The 24858-nt window shown below is 47.5% G+C and overlaps 2 protein-coding genes across 4 annotated transcripts in view; one reads left to right on the top strand and one right to left on the bottom strand.

The window, feature by feature from the left end:
• PRKN (parkin RBR E3 ubiquitin protein ligase) overlaps window positions 1–802 on the bottom strand; it is a 533123-nt gene extending 532321 nt beyond the window's left edge. For 2 of the 3 annotated variants that reach the window (XM_059699895.1, XM_059699896.1), the window contains exon 1: window positions 649–800. In XM_059699895.1, the coding sequence (XP_059555878.1) occupies window positions 649–673 (25 nt within the window). In that variant the 5' untranslated portion in view covers window positions 674–800. Of the gene's footprint in view, window positions 1–648 lie in introns of all 3 variants that reach the window. The other variant, XM_059699897.1, reaches the window with a different exon arrangement.
• Window positions 803–1015: 213 nt separating this feature from the next.
• The window catches only part of PACRG (parkin coregulated), a 301250-nt gene continuing 277407 nt past the window's right edge, over window positions 1016–24858 (top strand). The window contains exon 1 of the mRNA XM_059699885.1: window positions 1016–1389. Within this exon, the coding sequence (XP_059555868.1) occupies window positions 1231–1389 (159 nt within the window). The 5' untranslated portion in view covers window positions 1016–1230. The remainder of the gene's footprint in view (window positions 1390–24858) is intronic.

The raw sequence follows: 24858 nt of genomic DNA, 5'->3' as shown, positions 1-24858 counted from the left end.
AGCGGCCCCTTCCAGCGCCTCCTCGCTGTGCGGCACCCAGGCCGGCGTGTTTAGGGGCTTTTCATAATGAATTCGTCGCGTTCATTCATGACGCAAAAAGTTTTCATCCTTGCCATTACCGACCCTTAGTTATTCGTTCCCGCCAGACGGCCAATGGAGATTCAGCAGGAACAGAAGTTTCCATCCAGCCGCAGGAACGCCTGAGGGTCCCAACCTCGCCGCCAGGCTCCCTCCGCTCCTTTAATGCTGGGCCAGGGCTTCCCTCCCAGCCCCCGACAGCGGACCGGACCGGACCGGACCGGACCGCAGGGTCTGCGCGCCCACTCGGGCCTGGCAGGCAGCGCGCCCGCCCCGGGACCGCGGCGCCAGCGTCCCCTCGGGGAATGGCGGGGGCAGGTGCACCGGCGCGCGCCAGGCTCCCTCGCCAAGTTGTCGCGGGGGACCGCCTGTCAAACCAGGGGTGCGCGGGGGGCTGACAACCGCACCCACAGTCTCCCGCAGCCCCGCGGGCTCCCGGGGGCGCGGACACCGCCGCGCTGCCTCTGACAGTTGGCACCTGAGGGCGGGAGGGGGCACCCTAGGACCCCCGTCGTCCGAGGACCGGCGCGGCGCCACAGCGGGGCGCAGGGCGGCGCAGAGAGGCTGTACCTGACAGGCACCACGTACCGATCATGGTCACTGGGCAGGTGCAAACTGCTGGACAAGAGGGGGCCTCTGTGCGCTCGGGCGTCCGCCCGCGCCTCCCTTGGGCAGAGCGCTCCGGGGTTAAGTCTGCCCGGACTCTGCCCGCCCCTGCGCCCGGCCGTCGGAGTACGCACGCGCAGACCGTGAGCAGCCCACGGCCTTCTGGGAGTCGTAGTTTTAGCCCACAGTTTCGGCTCACGCTGCCCGCGGCCTGCTGTCTGCCGCACTTCCGGGTTAAGTCCCAGGAAACGTACGTCACTGGGGGTGGAGCCATTTCCCCGCAGTGTTGACGCGTTGCTTAGCAACGGGAGGCTAACCTTTGGAAGCTCGTTGCAGCACCCGCCAAGGTCCTGCGCTCTTCCCGCCCCTCCCCTCCCCTCAACTCCCCTCACCTGGGAGTTGCCAAACATCTCCATCGGCTGGGCACTAGGAAGGGTTGAATTTCTACCGTTAGCGCCTTTTTACATTTTCCCCGAGCTCACGTCCGTAAAACCCACTGATTTTTTTTACTGCACGTTTTATGAGAACAAGACATTTTCTAGGAAGATGGTGGCAGAAAAAGAGACCCTGAGCGTAAACAAATGCCCAGACAAGATGCCGAAGAGGAGGACCAAGCTGCAGGCGCAGCAGCCGCTCCTGGCGCACCAGCCTCACGCCCTGGTTTCTGAGGGCTTCACAGTCAAAGCCATGATGAAAAACTCAGTCGTAAGTGACCCTCCTGAATTGAATGCACTCCCTCCGATCCGATTCCGCAGACACCAGGCTACAGAGGCCGGCCGGCCCTCCCCTGGACTCTGAGCCCTGTCCTGGGCGGCCTTTGCCAAAAATGGCAATTCCTCGGCCAGTAGCAGACAGTACCCAACAGTGTGGAGGTCCAGGCTAGGTCATTAGAAAGGGTCTTGAGCAAGTGACATATTATTTATATTTACATTTATAAGCACATCCCTAATAACTTACGGTCTCTAGGTCACCCAAATTATTCGTGAGCTATTTATGAGGGAACAAGACCCCCTTTAATTTACTATTCTCTAAAGTAGCCCCACTAGGCAAAAGGCCTTATTGCAAGCAGGTGAGTTCTTAGAAATTTTTTTATTAGCTTTTTTCCCCCTCTCTATTTATTATTATTATTATTATTATTATTATTATTATTTTAGTTCTTAGAAATCTTAAATTCTCTTTCAAATTTGACACGTGCTTATGAGCTGGAATCGTAAACTCATTAAATAACCTACGATAAGAACTCTCATCAGTTCAACCTAGGAAATGTCAGAATCATCCTAGCATTTTATTCTAGCCACACTCTTTCTTACAAAATGCTTATCGGCCTGTTAGAATATTGAAAGGCAACTTAATATGTGTATTTCAAGACACCTTTTAAATGACAAATTTTTAAGAATTCAAGCTTCAGTTCAAGTATCTCTGGCTATTAATACAACTCATATCTCATTTTTATTATTTGAGGTAATTAAAATAGTTTTAATACTGTTGGGGACGGGGGGGGGGGAGGAACAAGTGGTTTAGCTACATGTGTGATAGGTGTTTTTTTTTAAAAAAAAGATGTGAACGGCTTTAAATTAGGTATGCTAAGCCAGGGTTACCACTGAGCGAGCACCTGTCTGGGAGTGAGATATTGAATGATAAATGCGGCTTTCCAATTGTATAATTTACACTCTGGGAGGATCTGACTTATTGCATAGCAACTCATTAAGTGAGCGGTATTGCTTTCCAGTGTCACATTACTTGTTTTACATAAATGTTGCAAAACTAATACCTTTTCTGAAACCACTTTCTTAATGAAAACATGAATGGCAGAAGCCCCCCCCCCCACCCCGCCACCCCGCCACCGCCCTCCCCCCGCCCCCCGCCCGCCACCGCCCCACGGCCCCAGGCCAGATTTCCACATTGCTACACAAATGACATTCACTGGAATGTGGGTCACTTGATTTACAATAGTTAAAAATCATTGAAAATAGACGAAAACTCCCGCTAGTTGTAGCTTCAGTCCTTTCGTGTGTTTCATGTGAATAGGTGGTCATGGGAGCCAAGATGACTACTGATGAGCAAATACCAAAAACCATCACTGTTCAAGCTCGTGATTATAATCTTAGTGATTTTTTCAATGTTATATTTTTTTCACAGACCTAAAAAATATTGGTCAGATTCTTTCTCTGTTGTTGTAAACTCATGTTCATAATCATGTTTATGTTTTAAAAGGCTTTAAAGTCATAGTTCTGGAAAATCAAATATTTCAATATTGCCAAGTGTAATAAGTGTGCTTAACAGACTCAAAAAGAAAAAAAACTTGATTATGAGGCAGCCTTCTTTATAAGCAACTTAGTTGACAGAAATTATCCTGTTTTCATATTTTCAAAAGAAAATCTCTTTGTTTAATATGTGTTTTTCTACTGGGATCTTCAAAACATGTTGGGTAATTGTTTCACTTGATTTAGTGGAAATCATCACTATTGGATGCAAACATTATTCAGCCATTCACTTATTCCTTTAATCAACACTTTCCTTTTAAGTTAAGCTAATAAGTTGTTACACACAGTTTTGGGAATTTAGGATCAGCAAGAAAAGCCCCTGGACTTACTACTCCAAGGAAAACCACCAACAACAGCCATAATAAGGTCTTGATCAAAGAAAGATAGACAATCCTGTTTATACAGAACAACTTCCGTGGTACAGGAGAAAGGATATTTTTTCATATTCAGTATTTACATGTCCATGTTTCTGTTTTCAGCAGTATAGCCCTATTGCCATTATAAAGTCCAAATGCCCCTCTCTTTTTGAGGTTTATCTTTACTCAGAAAATAACAGGCCTATGTCCAGCTTCATTACAATTCCTTGTTCTAAAGCCCACTCCCACACCATTTTCCTAGTGTGAAGCCTCGCCTTCAGTTCCTTGCTTCCAGCACTTGGCTAATTGAATGTCACCGTCCCAGTGCTCTGCCACAGAACACACACAGGCGTCTGCCCGGGCGCTCTGGGGCCGCCGGGGGATTCCTGGACCGGGCTGCAGTGATGGGAGCACACGAACCTGGCCATCAGCACATTTGATCAGCTGGGCTGTGCCAGCTGACATCCTTACTTAAAGTCCACATTTAAATACGAAGACACAGACTTGTTTACCAAATAATAATACGTGTGGCTGTAAGTGTTTTAAACCCCAGTGTCAAGTGATGCTCTTCAATAGCAAGTAGTTCCCAGACTTCCTTGAAGTGGTCGCTGTGTTCTGCATAGCAGCCAGCAATGGCGGCAGTCCCACAGCAAACACTCGGACTCACACTGTGATGATGTTTGCCCGAGAAGAGCGATACGACATTCAGAGCGCGAAGCCTTTAAGGCCCATTTTCCCGGGAAAGGCCTTGTTTGTGGCGCGACGGCCGGGATCAGGAACCAGCAGCGAGCTTAGCGTGTCCTGGCTTCCGCCCAGCAGACGCTGAATGAATGCTGTGCTTGCTCACCTACCGATGACAAAGCCGGTTACGTTACGGGCCCAAGGTCATGATATAGAACTTCACTGCCGTTGAAGCTTTATATTACTATTTTCCAATAGCCTATAAATGTTTTATGCTCAAAGCTCAGTGGAATGGGAAAATATTTATTATGCGTTTACTTACATAGTGACTTTTCTACTGACAATCATATTCATTCGACACATAGTCGTGACGGTCAGTGTTTATAAGAGATGTGTTAAGTAAGGTACTGATTGGCTGTTGTTAACAGAGACCAAATGCTGACAGCTTCACTGGGGTGGAAGTTGCTTCTCTCACATACACAAGCCCAAGCCCGTACACAGTCCAGGGAGGCTGGGCCCTCCTTCCCCACGAGGTGGGTCCAGGGACATGGGGCTCTTGTGTATTCTTGCTTCGTATCCTTTAGGAGGACGCCCTGGGTCAGGGTGGGCTCACCACCGCCAGGGCCAAATCCCTGCCCTGGGGGAGGGGGCAGGAGGAAGCGGAGAACTTCCTTGTAGGAACATGACCCACCACTGTACTGCATCTCACTCACGTTCCACCGGACAGAGTTGATTCACAGGCCTGTCTTTTTTGTTTTTGAAAAAGCCAAAAAGCCAATGAAAGATAGCTCCTTGCAACCACTCTTACTCCCGCCCCCCCCTCCTCATCATGAAAAAGGCCTAAGAAAGGTCTCTAGTCCCAAAAGGGCATAATCTCCAGCAGGGATGTCCTTCGGGAGAGGAAGGGGGAGGAGCCGCCTGCAAGAGGGGAGGCAGGAAAGGAGAGCCAGCGCTTCCCTGGCCGGGAAGGGATGTGGCAGAAGGTGCCCTGGCCACTTCCGCTCACGTCCATTGCCAAACCTTCATCTCACGGCCTCAACCAGCTGCAGGAGAGGCTGAGACGCAGTGTGTCTGCTGGCTCTGCGTGCAGCTGACCCTCAGGTGCTTGATGGCTGGAGTGAAGGGAACAAGGAAAAAGGGGGGATGAAGATAGGCGTCCTCCACCCGTACTGAATGTTTCCAGTGAAGAAAAGCAGATAGACAATGAAAACCATCACCGTACAAATAAACACACGTCTACAGGCGCTCAGGACAGCGGAAGTGCTCCGGGCCAAGGGGCCAAGGGGCCTAGCCTGATGGAGGCCTCGTCACCGTTCCTGGAGGTTTTCACAGAATCATCCAAACCAGTAGCTGGACTCCATCCACCCAGCGGGGGGCTGGGTCCTGGCTCACACCCTCCTTCCAGCTCAGTGTGCTCCTCCCGCTGCTGGACGCTTTTGCGGCCCCTCTGTTCTTACTGCGGCCACAGTCCCCATGGCTTCACAGGACCCGCTGCGACCTCACCCTGCTCCTGGCTCTAACTCCATCTCCACTCCTCTCGTTTGCTTCTGCCAAGTTGGACTGTAACTCTTCTTAGTTGCGGTTTTGTTCATGGTGCCCTTCTCCCTACATATCTGCACACGGCAGACGCTCGGTCATTGGGTAACATACATGTGCTGGTCCCGGGGCCAAGCACTGTTTCAGGTGCTGGCGTCTGGCCGTCTGGCAGGGGCGGGACGCATGCCATCATGGAGCTTGTGTTTTTGCGGCCGGCCAGCTGCTTCAGTCCACACCACCCCCACCCGCTTTGCCAACCAAGATGAACACGTGCCCCTCGCTCATTGCATTCTTGTGTGTTTCGGAGTGATTTCTGCGTATGTTTGATCTCCTCGTGGGCATTGCCTGTGCGGGCAGGATCTGTGTCTAACTCATTTCTGTCCTTCCAGCCAGCACCTAACAGTGCACGCAAATGTCTGATGAATGAAGGAAGGCAATTCTACCCTTTCTCCTTATGTCATTGTCTCCTCTCTTCTGTTGCTCTAATTGTTCTCTATCTCTAGTTTGGATTTTTCATACCCGCCCTCCTTCACTTCAGGAGCCCAGAAGATCCCTTTAAACGCAGCCCGATCATGACATGGCTCATCTCAAACGCTCTGTGGCTCCTCATCTCACTCAGAGTAAAAGCTAAAGTTCTTACCCTCCTGGGAGGCCTAATGTAGCTGCCATATCGCCTTTATCCATTAACCTCAGTACTCTGTCCCTCGCTCATTCTGTTCCACCCACAATAGGCTCCTTGCGGGTCTCTGAACCCACCAGTGTGCATGGCTGCCTCAGGACCTTTGCCCCTCCTGTTCCCTCTGCCGGAAATGCATTTTTCCTACAGATTACCATCGTTTGATCCTTTCATTTTTGTCCAAAAACTAACTTCTTAGTGAAGACTTCCCTGACCATTGAAACTTGCAACGCCTTAATCACCCCCCTGCGTCCAGCACGCCTACCTGCTCTCCGTCTTGCCTTTTCTCATAAATACTTCGCACCCTTTAATATGACTGGGTACACCCCCTGTCTTCTCCCGCTGCAGGGCAGGGAATGGTCGCTGTGTAGTCACTGCTGGATCTCCAGCTCTAGAAAAGTTCCCAGCACGTAGTAGGTACTTTTTTTGGAGGGGGGGGGGTCAAATGAATTAATAAAGACAATGTTTTATCCTATAATTAAACAATCATCTTTGAATTAGCAGCATCAAGAAAATGCTAATGGTGTTATGCAAATATGAAACATAGGAATTAGATTAATGTAAAAATATTTTATGCCATATTTTAATTAGCTTATTATGAAGGTTCTGTGTGCTCATTGTAAAGCGTTAAAATGGTTTGGCTTAGCAAAGCTTTCTCTGAGCTAAGATTATGGAAAAGGTTTAGCCTTTTCCCCCTCGTCCTCTTATAATTTCCATTTGTTATTTTAAAGCTTTGCTTCATCTTGATTCATTTTGGTTTAGGAAGGGAGGTAAAAATTTTGATTTTTTTCTCTCCAGTTGGCCAGAGGGTTATTATATGACTCTTTATAAGTAATTCCAATAAGTTATATCAAATACCTTTCTCTTTGCTCTGACTACTCTATCATTGCTCCGTGTGTATTCATTATAGCAGCTCTATATGTGCTTTATCTTAATATATCAGAAGACCAGGCATCTATCCATGTGGCTTCCAACCATTCCTATTAGGAGGCGGGCGGACTGTTTTTCCCCCCATTTAGCACATAAATCTAAGACAGTTTAATTTTGTTGTTGTGATTTGGGGACACATTACATGGCAGAGCAAGAAATGGAACCTCTGTGTCTAGGTTTTTCCGACTCAGACAAGTCTCTCTTGGTACGTTTTACAGACTTGGGTGGATGTATCATATGCAAACAGGCAGCACGCAGTGCACGTGTGTCAGTTGGTAAACATAAACCCAAACACACCGGTTTAGCCAGGACCCAGATCAGCCAGCACCGCCACGCCCCCGAGCCCCTCAGGCCCGTCCAGCCACTGCCCGGTCCTCCTCAGGCCCTGACCTCTCTCAACAGGTGTGTGCTTATGTGCACGGCATCACAAAATCCGTCTTTCCGTGTCTGGCTCCGGGTCGCCCCGTATTTGTGAGAGACTCTCACAAATGTATCTGCATGTGACTGTGGACCCTCTAATCTATACGCATCACTGTATAGTATTTTCATCTGTGAAGATGCCAATTATCCGCCCCTCTGCTGACGCGCCTTTGTGTGAATTCGAGGTTAGGACTGCTACAAAGCACTGCTACTGAGGAATTCCTAGTGTATTTGTAGAGAACGTGTGTGAATGTCCAAGGATGCATCCCCGGGGATTGCTGGGTCCCCTGTACGCGTTTGTTAGCGTTTGGTAACTACATCAGAAGTGCTTCCAAACTGAAGTTTTAAACTCGGTCTCGGCCAGCTCTGAGAGAGGGCCGTTTGCTTGGTAGTCTCACCAATAATTGGCATTTTCATTATTTTGCATTTTAGAAATTCTAGTGGTGCATAATGTTATCTCATTGTGGAGTTGTTACTTATTTTATTGTGACTAGTGAAGTTTAAAACTTTTAAAATATGTTTATTTGCCATTTGATTCGCCTCTTTTTTGAAAAGTCTTTGCAAGACTTTTGTTTGTTTCTTTCTTGGCTTGACTTGTCTTATTTGTAATACTTTTATTTTTCACTTTCTATTCTAAATGACAGAAGGCACTCAGATCGCAAGTATAGTTCCCCACTCCGTGTTTCCTTTCCATTCTCTTAATGGTGACTTTTATCCCTCTCTCTTTAAAATATAAAGAGAAAAAAAGTATCTTTTGTGAGAAAAAATGATTTCTAACACGTATTTATGTATAATGGGTCCCTCAGCCAATTTTAATTTAGTTGCTTTGAAAAGAAACTTTAGTGATCAGAAGGAAGACAGCGGACCAGTGAAATAAAATGTAATTAGGCAGGAAGCTGCGCGGAGGGGAGAGTCGGTTTGGCCTTCTTAAAGCCAGTGTTTTGTTGATGGACGTTGAGATTTCTTTCTAAGTTTCCTGGCATCAGTTGCTGAAAGGCGACCGTGGCGCATGTCCCCTTCTCACCGAAGACGCAGCCCGGCAATCCCATCGGGAGCTCGAGCCGTCCCTGTGCCCAATTCTCAGAGAAGAATTCTCAGAGCAAGTGCTCCAGCAGCCTTTTATTTTACTTTTAATCTCTAATGTTGCAAGTATTACATACCAGGATGTCCCCTTTTCTCCCATCGGCCCTTCTACCGGCCCCTGACCCTGGCCTCCACCACCCCACGGCCTGTGGCCATGGGTCATGCGTATATGCACACAGGTTCTTTGCTTCTGCAGTTCGCCATTAACATCAGTGTCTTTATGGTCGACGTGGATTCCTTCTAATGCTGACTCGAAAGAAAATTGACTCCAGCTGGGCGCGTCCGTGCGTTTGCATTTCTCTCCGTGTCCGCGCGGGCTCCTGCCACGCCCCAGGCCTGTGCTCCTGGGGGAACGGCTGTCTCCACTGGGCCTGTCTGCGGGAGCGGGGTGAGCTGGGGTGAGCCGGCCTGTGCGGAGGGGCGTCCTGCCCAGGGTGGTGCTGCCTGGCCCCCCTGAGCTGCCAGGGAGGCTCCAGCCGGCCACCTGCCACCTCTACCTGCGACCTCCGACCCTCACCTGGACACAGCAGGTTGGCAATGCGCTCCTTGTCTTTCTTCATCTTTCTTAAGTGGACATATTTTAACATAGCCCCTTGAAATACTGCCTCTGGAGTAGAATTGGTGGGTTAGAGATTGTAAGACTCTGATGAAGGTCTGACTGACTTGGCCACCTGCCTTGCCTGGCTGTTCTCCCTCCCGTGGGGTCCCAGTTGGCAGGGTCTCACCTGCCACCCCCTCACCTGCCGCAGGGTGAGAGGATTGCCGTAGCTCAGCTCCTCCGAAACCCATTCTCCACAAGTTAGAAAAGGTGGGCAACACCCAAGGCTGTGGGGTCTCAGGTTGCAAATTGGAGTCACCTGGGGAGCTTAACACTCTGACTCCTGGGACCCAGCCTCCAAGATTCTGACTGACTTGTCCTGGGCGGGTTTAATTGGTGATTAGTAGGGATTTAGGACAGGTGGGGTCAGAGTATGTATTTTGGAAAGATCTCGAAAAACTATTTGGCAGATAACTACTTCATTTTTCCAGAGAGAGAGAGAGAGAGAGAGAGATGTTCTTTCCACGGATTTGTGTTACTCTTTTGTATTATAATTACACATAATACTCAGAGATATTTGAGAGGAATTTTTAGCCAATGTAACACAATTTTAATTATTATAACTTGGTAATGTTTAGAAACCGATGAGGGTAATCTCTCCTGTTAGTTCCTATCCAGAACATTGATTTTACATTTTAGCTTTTTATCCGTTTAATCTTCCAGGTGGCCTTTTAGTAGTAACAATATGCAAAACTGAAATATTCCTTTGAAATTGCAATGAGCATGTACATCATTTAGGAAAAAATTCTCCTGTGTGTAGTGTCTTCACTTGTAGTCACACTTTATCACTTCGTGTTTATACTGTGCATCTATTTTAATAAGTGCTTTTATATTTATTTTATATCCAGCTTCCTCATTCACTCTCTTTTAAATCTAATAAAGCTCCCATTGAACCTCATGTTTTATTTTGTTTTCCACATTTTGAAAAAATGCAAATAATCAAATAAGGATAGGAAATAATAAAATAGGCATGTATTTATCTAGATTTGACAAGTCTAGATAATAAATTACTGATAATTACATATATTTTTAAATAAGCTTCCAGTTTTATAGATATAATAAGTCCTTCTCCATACCTCAATCTCTCCATCCCCCGAAGTAACCAAGAGCCTAACGTGTATATACGTCGCTCCCATGTATGGTGGTGCGTACCTATGTGCCCACACATGTTGTAGCAGCGAGTGTGCGTGGAATTAAACTTTAGCAGCCGTTCTCCAGGCGGCCTTCGCGCCGGGCTGTCGGTCGCCCTGCGTGTTTCTGTGATGCCTCCTGGCTCAGGCTTCGCTCATAAATGGGGCCTGATGTCGGGATCACGTGAGTGAAAGGCGCGGACCCAGCTGGACCCAGTGGCTGCAGAGCGATGCCCAGGCCGCTGGCACCTGCTCCTGGCACAGGAGGGAGGGAGGCGGCTCACTGTCTCCACCCGACAGCACCGCCGTGCCCTCTCCCCACAGGCACCCGCTCTGCTCCCCCCAGGAGTCAGCTCGCAGGCTGGGAGCTGTGTTCTCAGGGCGGACACAGTTTGGAGGCTGATGATGAGGCGCTCCGGTGACGAAGTGGCGTTGCTTTTCGTGGCTTCTTTAACTCATGTCCCCACACGCTTGCTAAAGAAGCGTCCAGTTTTATAGATGTAACTAGTGCGCATTGAAAGGAAATTAAGGAGAAGGTGGCCGGCGGCATGGGACTGGGCGAGACGGACACACCCTGGGCGTGATGTTTCCGGGATGCGCACTCCCTTGCAGAGGAGCTCTCCCAGGAAGTGGGTGCACCGGTCACGCCTGCCATATTCCACGGGCCGCGTAGCAGGTGCCCTTCCCTCCCCCCGAGGGCCGGCGGATCACAGCTTGTGTGGGGCTCCTGCCCACAGGAATTCGCACATGGGTTCCTGAGTGATGAGGAGTTGCTGGAACGGAATTCACCGGGAATCCCTTCTGCTCGTCTCCAAGCCGGCGTCACGTGTACCGGTTGTAGCTTTGTCAGCCGTGATACTTGGTAAGGCGAGGCACCCCGATTCGTTTTTATCCTCTTTGCCATTCTTGGTCGCTTACCATCTCTAGGGGGTGGTTATGATAAATGCCAGGTGCCATAACAGTCTACAGAGGGTTGGAATTGTAGAGCAGGCTCAGCGTGGTTTGGGGACAATTACAATCTCTTCTCATCTCTCTTTGCTCAGATGAGTGTGTGAGTGTGTGTGTGTGTGAGTGTGTGAGTGTGTGTGTGTAGAATTGGATTCTATCAGACACTTTCTGTATCAATTGCGATCTTGTTTGGCGCTTTCCGTCTGTCGATGTTAATTACTGTGAACTGAGCGAATAGGTGGTGTTCTAATGTGAAATCACCCTCGCATCGCTGTACAGTGTCACCCTGGCGTGTGTAGCTCATGAAGCAAGCGCAGAGAGGACTGGCATCTCTTTCGTGGGTGGGGGCTCAGCCTCCCGGGAAGCCGCCCGCCCCCCGCCCGGGTGGCCCAGCTGAGGCGGCGTCTTCGTGATTGAGGCCCACGGACCGAGTGTCTGAGGGTCAGGAGCGCAGCTCACGCAGCTCTGGCGGCCGGGAGTCTAGGGTCAAGGTGTGGCCCTGCGGGTCCTGGGGGAAGCCATGCGGGTCCTTCTGTGTGCGGGTGGGTGGCCGCTGACTGCGGGACCTAGAACGGGAGGCAAGAGACTCCTCGGGTTGGTGTTTGGGACCCAAGAGCTGACACGGAAAGCAGGTGGGAGGCAGTGCAGCTGAGCTGGTCTGCGCAGAGAAAGAGGCTCATGTGCAGGGAGAGGTTTGTTTTTAACGTTCTCATTCACGTAAGAGTCCCAGCCTAAACAAAAACTTAGGGTATCGTTATCCACAAATCTGTTTGTTTTCTGAAGTTACTGTCCCTTGGGGAAAGGCACGCAAGTGAATATTATAAAGAATCATTGTGTTGCATAAATAAGAATTTATATTTTAGAATTACCCTCCTACACCAATTTAAAGTCATTATGTAGCATAAGCTAGAGAAAGTCAGACTGGGAAAATACGATTATATAATAAATGCCAAATAAAATAATGGGCACAAAGTAGATCCTGGCTACCTCCCTGTTTCGGGTTTTTCTTAGATGAGAGTCCACAGAGAAATCTGTTTCACAGATCGCCTCTCCCCAGCGAAAGGAGCCATGGATACGAAGTCCCGGGGACACACAGGAACTCCTTCCCCGAACCTCTGTCCCGCACTGTGTGGACGCGAGCCCTGCCCGGGGTGGCTCTGCTGGCTGCAGCCTCCTCCCGTGCACAGAAGGCCTGTGGGTTTGATCCCTGGTCCTGGTGCATGCAAGGGGCAACAGATGGATGTTTCTCTCTCTTTTCCCGTTTCTCTCTCTGAAGTCAATTAAAAACAGTTTTTAAACAAGTTATTTTACATCACAAAACTATAACTGTATTTCAAAATGAAGAAAAATGACACGCTGTCAAATGTTTTCACGTGACCATAAAATTTTTGACTCTAACCAAGGTATCATATTTCAATATATTTTAGAATTTATGTGAGGTGGTGATTACACAGCAGCAACAGTTGTGTAGAGTAAATATTGGTAATTTCCAGCAATAATGAGGGATGCTGGCCTGTAGGCTGGGCTTCCCGGTGGAATTTCTTGAGTAAATACATCATGATGAGCCATGTTTGCACTAGATTATACGAATATTCACAGAGATTTACATGCACAGAATTATCTCCTGTCACGATCAGGAGTAAAGAATGAAAATGTTTTGTTTGTGACATTTGGCTTTTGTAAGACAAAGTGTGTAAATGGTCACGTCTTATCTTTTCTGTCCCGGCCCTGCTCCACACCTGGCAGTGCTCTGGACTAAAAGATGCTCAGCTGTGCTTTCCAGCTGTTTAATTTCAGCTTATTTTGTGAAAGTAACTCAACTGAGAATGTCCATCTACCCTGTTCACGTTTTCCTCACCTTCATTATTTACAGAGAAAAACGTAGGTGATGGGTGAAAACTTTCTCGTAGGTGAAAAGACCTTCTCTAGACCACATTTGTCCTTCTGTTGCTATGGTGAGGAGTTAATTTGATTGATTTGAAACTTACCAACACTTGATACTTTGACAAAAATCATAGGAATGGCGTTTTAGATGCGTACCCTGTACAAAGGAAATAAAAAACCTCGAAGGGAAAAAAAGAAACACCTTGCGGGGACCTAAAGGCCTGAATCTAAAGACCCACCAAGGTGCTGGGTCTGCAGGGCATGGCTGACATCCCGCCAGTGCCTCACGGAGTGGAAAGAACAGGTTTGTGCCGGGGTCCAGCCCCGGGAGTCCAGGGGTTCCCCAAGGTGTGGACGGAGTCGGCAAAGACAGCGTTCATAGCTCTCTAGCGCTCTTTAGTCTCCGTGGATCTTCCTGTGCCTGGCGGAGGCCACAGAGAAAGATCCTGAGACAAGCTGAGCCTTTATTTTATAGTCAGAGGGAAACAAGGTAGTGGTTACCATAGTTACACTGTTCTTGTGAGTTTCACTTGTTTTTAGTCTTGTTCTTGCTGCACCTCCCTCAGCCCATTAGCTTCCCAGGTAAGATCTAGGGAGCGTCATAAGGTCAAGCCTAATTATGCTAAGAGGACTGTGCCCTCTAAGCTGGGACTTGTTTGTGACTTTGCCAACAGGTCAGTCCGGGGCTTAACCCTATAGAGGCTCCCCACAGGTTTGTTCAGAGCTGACACCGGCAAACCCAGAATCAGCCAGATTGGTCCAGCCAGGGTGGGACCTACAATGAGAGAGACCTGGGAGATACCTTCACAGGACTCAGCAGAGACAAACGTTTGAGTCTGAATCCAAATCTATGGCCCCAAAGTGAGCCAAGATCCAACCAAAAAAGATCACTAACAGGAGAGAGGAGGCTCAGCACAGCCAGAAAGGTACCAAACCATCAGTCTCCTGGTAGAAGCACAAGCTAACACCTGTTTTCTCACCATGGAGTTCTCACCTCCATCCCTGACCAGTCACCCACAAATAAGAAGTGGCCTTAGTCGGTGAGGAAAGTGGTAGGAGTGAAACTACTGGAATTGAGTAAAAGATTGGCAACCATTTTTAATTTAAATAGTTTAATACAGGTTATTTGTAATCTGTAAATATAGTACTATGCTGTATGACTACTTCTTTTCTTCAAAGAGCTTAATCAAAATGCCAGCAGTGCACTCCATCTATTGAGGTATAGAACTAGATGTGTTTTAACATATGTGTACAACTGCGACACCATCACCGCAATCAAAATAAGGAACATCTGCATCACCTGAGGTTCCCTGTGCCTCTTTGTAACGCCCCGTCACTCCTCCCTCCAGGTCTAGGTAACCGATGGTCACCTGTCCCCACTGTAGACGAGTTTGCATTTTCCAGGCTTGTAGACAGATGGGGTTCTGAAGCACGTGATCTGTTTCCTCCTGGCTTCTTTTCCAGAGAGCAGGGTTACTTTGAGATGCATCCACGTTGCTGCATGTGTCGATACTTCCTTTTTATCATTAGACATAGCCTTTTGTGTGGGTGCAGCCCACGTTCTCTACCTGCGTGTTGGTGGGCATGTGGGTGGTTCCAGTGCATGGCTGTTAAACAGCTGTGCTGGGCATTGCTGTGCAAGTCTCTGGATAGAGGCGTGTCCATGTCTCCTGGCCAAATCCCTGAGAGCGGACTGACTCGCTGCCCTGACTGTCAAGAAGTAGAGAGGATCGCCCTGGCCAGTGCGGCTCTGGGTGGAGTGTTGTCGGTGCACCAAATGGTCGCGGTTCAATCCCTGGTCAAGGCACATATGGGAGTCAACCGATTGCTATTTCTCTCTTTCTCTCCCTTCCTTTCTCTCTAAAAATCAATAAAAAACATTTAAAAAAAAAGAAGTAGAGAGGATCAAAACCAGTCATGTTCGCTGTACTCCCAGCGGGAACTGAAGTTATTAATGGCAGTAACAAGTTCATCCTTGACATCTTGGAGATCTTACAGAGTATGTACCAGCTGATGATTAGATTATTATGTGTGAGTTGTTCTCTTAGGTCTATAATACATAAAATAAAAGAAAAATCCGTTTTATTTCATATTTCAATCAGTATAAAGGGGTTCACTGTGTACAGAAGTGTTCTCATAAAGGAAAAGCACCCATGCTAACTTATATATGGTATCAGACATACACTTATGCTACAAGCTTTCTGTTACATTAGCGTATGAAAACAAAATCTTCATAATTTTCTCTACTATATGTATTTATGCTAATATTTAATTTCTCCACTACAGATTACCCGACATATATCCATGTTTAGAATTTCTCATTAAAAACTTTAGTAGTTAGGACTTTAACATTTTGCTTCCTTTGCTGAGATTTATTTGTTCCCTGTACATAAAAATCAAATTTATGTTTGCCTTCATTTATTTTCTTTCAATAATATCTGAGGAATTTTCACATTTTATAAGGAGCCATAAATTTATTTCAGCCCAGGGCCAGCAGCTAGCTTTCCTGCTGACCTAGATGCATATCTGCAATTTAGCGAATTTTGAAAATTTGAATGATAGCACATTAAACTGGAATAATGAACCAATAAAAAATTTTATCGCGTTCGAAAAAATTATTTCTTAGACGTTCACACTGTCGTTTTACTCATTAAAATTATTCTAGGATCATAAGTTACAACATGTATCCCTAAGGCTAAAAGAAAGGGAAATCAAATCTTTCCTGGTGATCAGATGATGGGAGCCAAGTGCAGATAAATCTTTGGACGCCAGGAGGGCATCGTCACTAGTTATCCACCCAGCCAGGCAGTCACATTCTCGGAAAACCTTCCCGTGACGCCCGCCACCTCGTCACGTGTTGAGGCCTGTGGTCGGTCTCGAAGTTCTTGTCTCTGTTTAGTCCTCGCCGGCACGTGACATTGGACTTAAACGTGCAGAGCCTCAATACCTCGTCTGCAGGTAGAAACACAGCTACGCTTCAGGGGGTCCTCACGGAGAAAGGATGAAACATTACAGTGAGGTATTTAGGTCCCAAACACACGTGCTCAGGAACATGGAGGCCAAATGGAAGTGCTCACGGGTCGGTGGTTTCTATTACTCTCAAGTCTGCTAACCTGGAACTGGCCTAGCCTGTGAATAGTTCTTCCTGAATTTATAGGGTTCCCACGTCCTCGAGGCTCTAGCCTCTCAGAGGGAGCTGTGTGCCCGGAAGGCAGAGCGATGCTTATGCGTCACTGAGGGGCTGTTTCGTGTTGGCCTAATCACTTCGTCGGCCTTGACCGTGTCTTACAAATGCACTAACCTCACCGAGGAGGAACCCTACTCCTGAAACCTTTACCCTAGGGAAGGGGTTTCCGAACCGTACACATTGTTTTTATTTTGGTGATATATGTGACTCAAGCAGGTTTATAAAGGATTTATTTAACGTTGTAGGTAGCACTTTACATTAGCAAAACATCTCATATGTGGACTCCAATGAGCCAGATAAACTCACAAAGTGGAGATCGATGCGGGGTACAGAGAACACACTGACAACTGCCAGAGGGGAGGGAACGGGGGGCTGAGAAAGAAGGGCAAAGGCATTGAGCAAAGAACAAAAAGAAAGACTCGTGGATGCAGACTCGTGGTTACAAGACGGAGAGGGGGTGGGGGAGGTAGAGGAGGGGGGGAGCGGTGAATGGTGACGGAAGGAGACGTGCCTTTGGGGGGCGAACACAATGCAATATTCAGATGATGCATGTAGAATTGTATACATGAAACCTGAATGATTTTATTAACCAATGTCACCCCAGTAAAGTCAATTAAAATTAGCATAACATCTAACCAGGTTGGTATTTTCAGTTATAGTTAAGTAGGACAATTCTTATGTTTTAAGTAAATAATAAAATTATAAGACGAAAAATTTCCTATCGAAGTATTTTAGATTCTAATTTGACAACTAAGTGCATTAATCCGAACAAATAGAGATTATAGGAATTATTCACGTTTCCATTAGTCCTTCAAACGCTGGTGTCTAATTAAAGGAGAAACATGTCTCCTTTAATTCACTCAATACCACTCATCCAGCAGCCGTCCTGATAGCTTTAGTGTCTTTGCAAGACATAAAGAGAATAAGAGTTTTTTTTAATAAAATGGAGTTTACCGTCTGTTAGAATTTTTTCTTTCTTTCATTTCTATCTTAATTGTGAATATCAAACAGAGCCCTTCAGATGAGTGAAATAGGCTAATTTCAAATTTTCTCTCACTGTACAAATATACTCCGCGTTTTCCCTAGTCTGGGCCTAAATTGTTCTGCTGGCATTTGTAATCAGAAATTGATTGGGTTGCTGTGGAAACTGGGAAATGTATTTCTGGTTGAAGAAAAAGCGCAGTAGGAGTACTGTTATCATAACTGTCTGCCAGCCTAAACGCCTATTATTCTGAACAGCACATTGATGAAATTTTCACATTCCAACCCAAAATGCTTCTCTCCAGAATATTGCTTTGTGGTCAGTATTAATCGTCTAGATCGTCGTGTTGTTGTTTTTTTTACTTCAAATGCTGTTGTTACATATTTAACTTGTTTCCACATTGAACTATGCTTTTTACACAAATGAAACCAGTTTCCATCTTATGCATACTCACAAGGCACATCGTAGGAGAAAACCGTGAAGCACGGTAAAATATTACTTCTTTAGATGCCAATCATCTGAAACATTTCCGCTGCTGGACAAGATGCCCAGCAAGTGAAACATCCAGGGGGAGACAAATCCTGAGCCTGTGGTACCAGAGACCCTGGGAGGAGCGAAGGGCTGTTTCCACGAAGGAAAACACGATGTGCATCTGGCTCCTGAAAGCCAAGAGAGCTCTGTTGTCGTTAAAGGTTTGTCTTCTGTATGACGCTGAGAATGAGGGGAAAGTCAGAAGAAGGAGGAGCAGCGCGGCCCTCGCCGAGGCAGGGATGCCGGGTTAGGCGCGAGGACAGCAGGTTCCGGCGGTACGCATCTCCGTTAGCATCGCCTTTTCTGGACACTTCCATTGCTCTCCCGATTTCAACAAGAACATAGCAAAACGTTCTCTGTCACTTCCAAGGTTGTCACCCCACGAATCTTAGGAAATGAAAGGATCGCAAAGAGAGAGCCGCCTGCTGAAGAAGGTGAACAGAACAGGGAACTGTGACAGGAGACCGACTGTGGCTCACCTCAGCCCCAGGGTCAAGGAGGAGCAAACTGTGGTGCTTCCTTCAGACCCATTTTTATAAACAGGTCCAGACAGGGAACAAAGAGAGCTGCTGTAGCCGAAAAATATTAAGATATATGTGTGCGACATAACCGAAGCGACATGTGCTGGGCATTTAGAATCTAGTCTTGGGTACTTCGTTCCGCCATCCACTCCGGAAAGGAGTCTGGAGCCACTGAGTGCGTTCTGTGCAGGGTAAACAGGTTGTATCTTTCGAAGTGAGTTCTCGTCTTCCTTTAAGAGCTGGGGCAGAGGCAAAAAATATACAATAGCTTCCACAGACTGTTCCCCCCTGAAGCACAGTTAAAATTAGATTTGTTAACTTAAACAGAGAGGAGACAAGTATCTGTCTAGAATAGATATATGTGCTATACTGTACACATTTTTATTTTTTTGAATAGGTAGTATGTAGTAGTTTAAAAGTCAGAAGGGCCGCAACTGGGGCTCAAACCCGAAACCTAAGTACATGCCCTGACCGGGAATTGAACCCACAACCTTTGGTGCACATGGGACTATGTCCAAACAACTGAGCCTCCCAGCCGGGGCTGACGCGTGTTATTTTTAAAGCCCCTTCCAGCTCCAGATGCCTGTGACATGCAAACAGCTGAAGCTCTTGTCTGATTCCAAAATATACCTACACTTAGGTTCTTTGTTTTCCCTTGGCTGTAGCATATTTTCTGCCTGTGTGTAGGATTTTAAAATGTTCCTCTTTGATTTCAAATGCCCAGTTTTTAACTAATTGTCATGTGATTTCTTGGGTCATTGTTTATGGCACCCTGTAGAGACCCACAGATAATGATAAGTGGGGATGTGAACTATATGTGGTCATTAAGGACATGGACAGCAGAGACTGGCTGGCTTGGGAATCCCAGCTCTAATATCCATATGCTGAGATATTTCTCTCACAGTTTCTTCATCTGTTAAAGGCAGCAAGAGTACATACCTCACAGGGAATGAAGATTAAGTAAGAGATACATTCAAAACACTAAGACCATTGCCTGCTAAATATGTCAGCTGTTTTTATTAGTACATTAGAGGTCCCTCGGCCTGGCCTGCGGGGATTGGGCTGAAATCGGCAGTCCGATATCCCCCAAGGGGTCCCGGATTGCGAGAGGGCGCAGGCCAGGCCAAGGGACGCCGCCGGTGCAAGAATCCATGCACCGGGCCTCTAGTTTGCATATAAGATCTTTGGTTAATCTCTTCCCGCCCTGCCCCCTCCTCCCTTCCCTCTGAGATTTATCAGTCTGTTCCATGTTTCCATGCCTGTGCGTTGAGCGTCTGCCCCCTGGTGGTCAGTCTGTGTCATAGCTACCACTTGAAGGATTGACAGTCGGACACTTAGCATATTAGCCTTTTACATATATAGATGTGAGAATGTAGATGTCTATACCATGACCTAAAGATGAGCCATTTTCTTAGCCTTAAACAAATAAAAATAATCATGTATCTGTAAAATTTAGATTCTATTTTCAATATAAGAAATAGTATACATTTTTGAAGGCTTGACATGGAATTTCCTTTATTATTATATGTATTGAAAGGGTAGAGGAATATTTATTTAATGAGAGAGAAATCGCTCCCTAGAAAACAGATGTTTGGTGATTTTCACTGATTATAATGGATCTTATGTATACATTTCTAAGACCATATTTAATGGAATAAAGCACTAACTGGGTGCTACTAGGAGTAGGAATGCTTTTGTTAGTCCGGGGTGTGCCCTTTCATTTTGCAAGGTGGGCTAAATTAGGTTCATAGCTGTAGGTATGTGAAACAGAGTTCACTCTTGTAGTATTATTTATTAACTAGAGGCCTGGTGCACGAAATTCATGCACAGGTAGGGTCCCTAGGCCTGACTGGTGATCAGGGCCAATCACAACCTTCCAGCTGCCAGCTGGGGCCTTCCTTCATTCCACGCTGCCCCCTCTTGGTCAGCATACATCATAGCGAGCGAGCAAACTCCGGGTCTCCCGGGTGAACTCCCGAGGGGACACTTTGCATATTAGCCTTTTAGATATATAGGTTTTATATAGCGAGATTATTGTGTTACTTATATTTATTACAACTGGAAACATGCTTTTGCTCACCCCTGAATATAGTGTTTTCCCGTGAGTGTAGGCGTGAGGCTGGGATTTTGGCCCCTGCAAATACATCTAGCTGTGGTTTCCAGGTTATGAGAGCCTTGAGAATGTTCGCATTACCTCAGATTTCTGAGATATCCTTGGTCAGTGAGAAAATATACGGTAATGAAATCTCCAGATCCGCATCGACATCCACGAGAGCAGGCGCTGAGGAGAGACATAGGAGGAGAAATGTGGGGTATTACTCATTTAAATGAAGTTTATAATACAGCTACTCCATACCTTTATTTTCTTAGGAATCATGTTCCCGGACTAAAACTTACAGGAACTACTGTTTTTTTCACCATTTCCACCAGGTCTGAATATACTTTATTGGACAAGAAACATATATATGTTGGATGTATAGAGGTAGTAAATCGTTTACAAGAACCTTAGGTAACTAGGATTGTTGAAAACTCATTTAGCAGAATATGTGGTTAAGTATGAGCTATTATTATTTTCCCACAGTAATATAAGTGCAGCTGCAGGTGTATTATTTGTGTTTAACACAGTGTTCTAAAAGGCCTATATTAGGACTATTTTTCTTCAAAATAAACCTTCACATATTTGCGTGTGTGCCTTCACTACGGTTGCCCCGAAGTAGAGCCTGGAGGCAGGGATTCTTGTGCAAGCAATTAGCGAAGGGCGAGCTTCCAGGAGACATCTGCAAGGCGGAAGTGGACAGGAGAGGAGGGAGGAGCTAAGCGCCCACCCCGTGAACAGATGGCACCAGAGGTTCAGCCCTGCCCGAGGCGGAGGAGGGAGCCTCGCGCATGAGCTCCTTGCGTCCCGCAGAAATCCGTCCGGCTGCTGGCCTGGTGATGCAGGTGGGGGCCTGCCTCCCCGGCACCTCGGGGTAAGGCTGCTCCGGTCTCCCAGGCTCAGTCCTCCTGAGGAGGTTGCGGGTGCGCGCTGTCAGCTGTGACACGCACAGGGTCCTCGGGGACCTGCACGGAGCACCGGAGCACCGGTGACTTACTGCAAACCCAGGTGGGGCTTTCTTCGCCTCCCACATAAGTAGCTATTGTTGCAGGCCATGCCACGGTGAGCGCCGGAGAGAGTGCCCGGCACACTGCAGCGCAGACATGCCCTCAGAGGCAGGAGGGGTATGGAACGCTGGAGGAACGTCAGCAGGACACTGAGAGGATCATAGTGAGAGGGGCTGGAAAAGGAAGGACCAGGGAGGGCGTCAGGAGCCTTGTTGCCAAAGAGGGGTTTAAGGAGTGTTCTGAGTGGCATGCGAAGCCAGTGGAAATGGGCCCTGGCTTGAGGTGATCCAGGGACCACAAGAAGGCCAGAATGGCGGGAGGAGAGTGAATCAGGGGGAAGGTTGAAATGGTAGCAAATGAGGGGAGAGAGCGGGACTCCTGAAACTGTAGGGCTCGGTAGGCCTTTGGAAGGGCTTTGGCGTTTACCCTGGTGGGCGGGCCACTGACGGATTGTTAGCGAGCAGCGGCATGTGAAGGAACCACTCTGGACGCTGTGCCCAGAACAGACCACAGAGCCCTGGGGGCAGTGAGTAGGGAGACGTTCGCCGTAGTTGAGGCAAGAAGCGATGGGGACTGAGATGAGGCGGCTGCAGTGGAGACAAGGGAAACGGAGTGAATTCAGGGTGATCAGTCTGGCTGGTGGCGTTCGCTGATGGCTGGGAGGGCAGGGGGTGGGGAAGTGTGTGAGGAAATACAAGAATGAAGTCCTCTGTGGCTTTCTGGCCACTGGTGTCCACAGGGTCCACCTTCCCACAGGACCGGCTGCCTCCACTGTCCCTGCTTCCCTATGGCTCAGACTTCCCTCCCCCATGTGGCTCCTGGAGACTCAAATTCCTCTACTCGACCCAGAAAAACCAGTTAGCTCCCCCTTTCGACGTGTCTCTGGGCCCATCGCTGCATCTCCAAAGAGGAATGAATCCTTGGTTGCACTGCTAAGCAAACGCCGTTAGTGGCTGGGCCTGAGCTTCTGGAGAAAAGGATGGCCAGGTAGAAGGCTCACAAGTTGTCTTGGCTTTCCCTCTTCACCTCAGTTCCCTTTAAACAGAAGGGAGCAGGATGAAGACTTACTTTCCTACCAGGTCAAAGTACGCGATCCCCTTTAGAAACCCAAGCATGTTTGGTTGTTAATACTTTTTCACCTCCCTCCACTATGAGTGCTAAGCTGTAGTGACGCACCGTTTTTATTGTAACGGCCCCAGGTATTGGAATGTAATTCCCCGATTGTACAGGTGAGGAAACGGATCCACTAGGGCAAGTGCATTGCCTAAGGTAAGGGGAATTGCAGGCTACCTGGTGGCACTAAACTGACGTACTTTACAATGTCTTTAAAGATACTATAAGCCAGCGGTTCTCAACCTGTGGGTTGTGACCCCTTTGGGGGTCCAACGACCCTTTCACAGGGGTCGCCTAAGACCATCAGAAAACACACATAATTACATATTGGTTTTGTGATTAACCACTATGCTTTAATTATGTTCCATTTGTAACAATGAAAATACATCCTGCATATCAGATATTTACATGACGATTTATAACAGTAGCAAAATTACAGTTATGAAGTAGCAACGAAAATAATTTTATGGTTGGGGGTCTCCACAACATGAGGAACTGTATTAAAGGGTCGCGGCATTAGGAAGGTTGAGAACCGCTGGTCTAAAGGGTCACACAATAGTGCATCGGTGTGTTTGTTTAAAGACTTTAAAAAAGTATGTATTCTTATCCGGCCAGTGTGGCTCAGTGGTTGAGCATTGCCTCATGAACCAGGAGGTCACGGGTTATAGGGTGTGGCTGCAGTGTTTTGGCCAGGTTCAAGCCTCGGACTAATGAAAGGACAGGGTCCTCTCACCTGCAAGTCCCAGCTGGAGGGCAGGGCCCTCCCAGCACAATCATAGCCAACGGCTGTGGTTGTGAGCTTGAACCTGTGGTCCGAACACGTGGCCCCACGTGCCTTGTGCTAGAGTTCGGGTGCATGTCGTTGAGTGAGGTTGGAACTCACGAGAATGCTGTAAACAATGTGATCACGCCCCTGCTTTGCCTCGTGGCATCTGCTATCAAATAAAGACACGGCTTGTGGGCGCTGGCGCTGTCTCCTCATCAGGGAGCAGCGTCCCACCGAGACCCAGCTTTCATTCTCTTGTCTGTCTTTTCTCAATCCTTTCACCCCCCCACTCGGGGTCACCTTTGGCCATAACAATGGGTGGATTCCTAGTCAGGGCACAGGCTCCATCCCCAGCAGGGGGCGTGCAGGAGGCAGCCAATCAACTAGTTGACGTTTCCTTCTCTCCCTCCCTCTCTCTGAAATCAATAAAAACGTATTTTAAGAAGTATTCTTTGGTCATAACAGAGTTTAGTAAGACAGAGAAGCCAGGGACTTGGACGCCATACGCTTTTCCTCACGACACTGAACGTTGTATGAGTAGGCTGCTATTCGCATCATGTCGTGTGCCAGACATACCCGGTTGGAAGTCAATTTAGTCAGATTAGTTTTGCATTTTTTTAAACACAATCTTTGCTTTTCATTCTGATAGGACGGCCTCTATTGATTTGAGTATAATAGTATTTTACAGCAAAGTGTAACCTTGATTTATATCTCGATGTTGAGAATTCACACTAGTTTCCCCTGTATGTGCACTGTTTTATCTCCGTAATCACACCGGCTGGCCGGGTTTTCTTTTCAATGACGTTTAAGACCACATTTAACTGGGAATATCTGCTGAAATGCACCTGGGTTCTGTTTGCTTAAAACCAGTGAACGATCCGGGCAGCTTCCCTGTTTTTCTAAATGTTAGGACTGGCTTCACACCGTCAGAAGCATCCAGACTCTCAAATTTTACAACGTCCATTCCAGCTTTAAATGCCCTTGATGCATAAAGCGTAGCTCTGCTTGGAGCTGCTGGAGAGAACATAAAACCGCTCCTAGGCCCCGAGATGTTGCCCGGGGGACTCCCAGTCCCCGCGCCCTCCTGCAGCCCGACCCTCTGTCCTTGGAGCAGGTGGGGGAGCCCCTCTGCCCTTGGAGCAGGCGGGGGGCGGGGGGCGGGCGGGGGGGCAGCTGCAGAGGTGGGACCACGGTCCGGTCACTGCTGGGCGCCGAATGGAAAACCTAATTTACAGCGTAGGAGGCACATCCATTATCCTTCCGATTTAAAAATAGAACATACATCAGCAAAATGATCAGGGAAAGTGCTTGAGAATTATGAAAGTCAAGGACTGTTTCATATCATAAAGTCACAGCCCTCGTTGAATATTACCTTAAATTACAGCACAGGCCAATGGGATCCCTGTGTTCCGTCCTCTGAAAATTAGTGTCCCAGCCTTCCGCCTCCCCATCACCCAGTACTCATG

This window comes from Myotis daubentonii, chromosome 6 (genome assembly GCF_963259705.1).
Source record: "Myotis daubentonii chromosome 6, mMyoDau2.1, whole genome shotgun sequence".
Classification (NCBI taxonomy): Eukaryota; Metazoa; Chordata; class Mammalia; order Chiroptera; family Vespertilionidae; genus Myotis; species Myotis daubentonii.
This window is presented reverse-complemented; position numbering and strand designations above follow the sequence as displayed.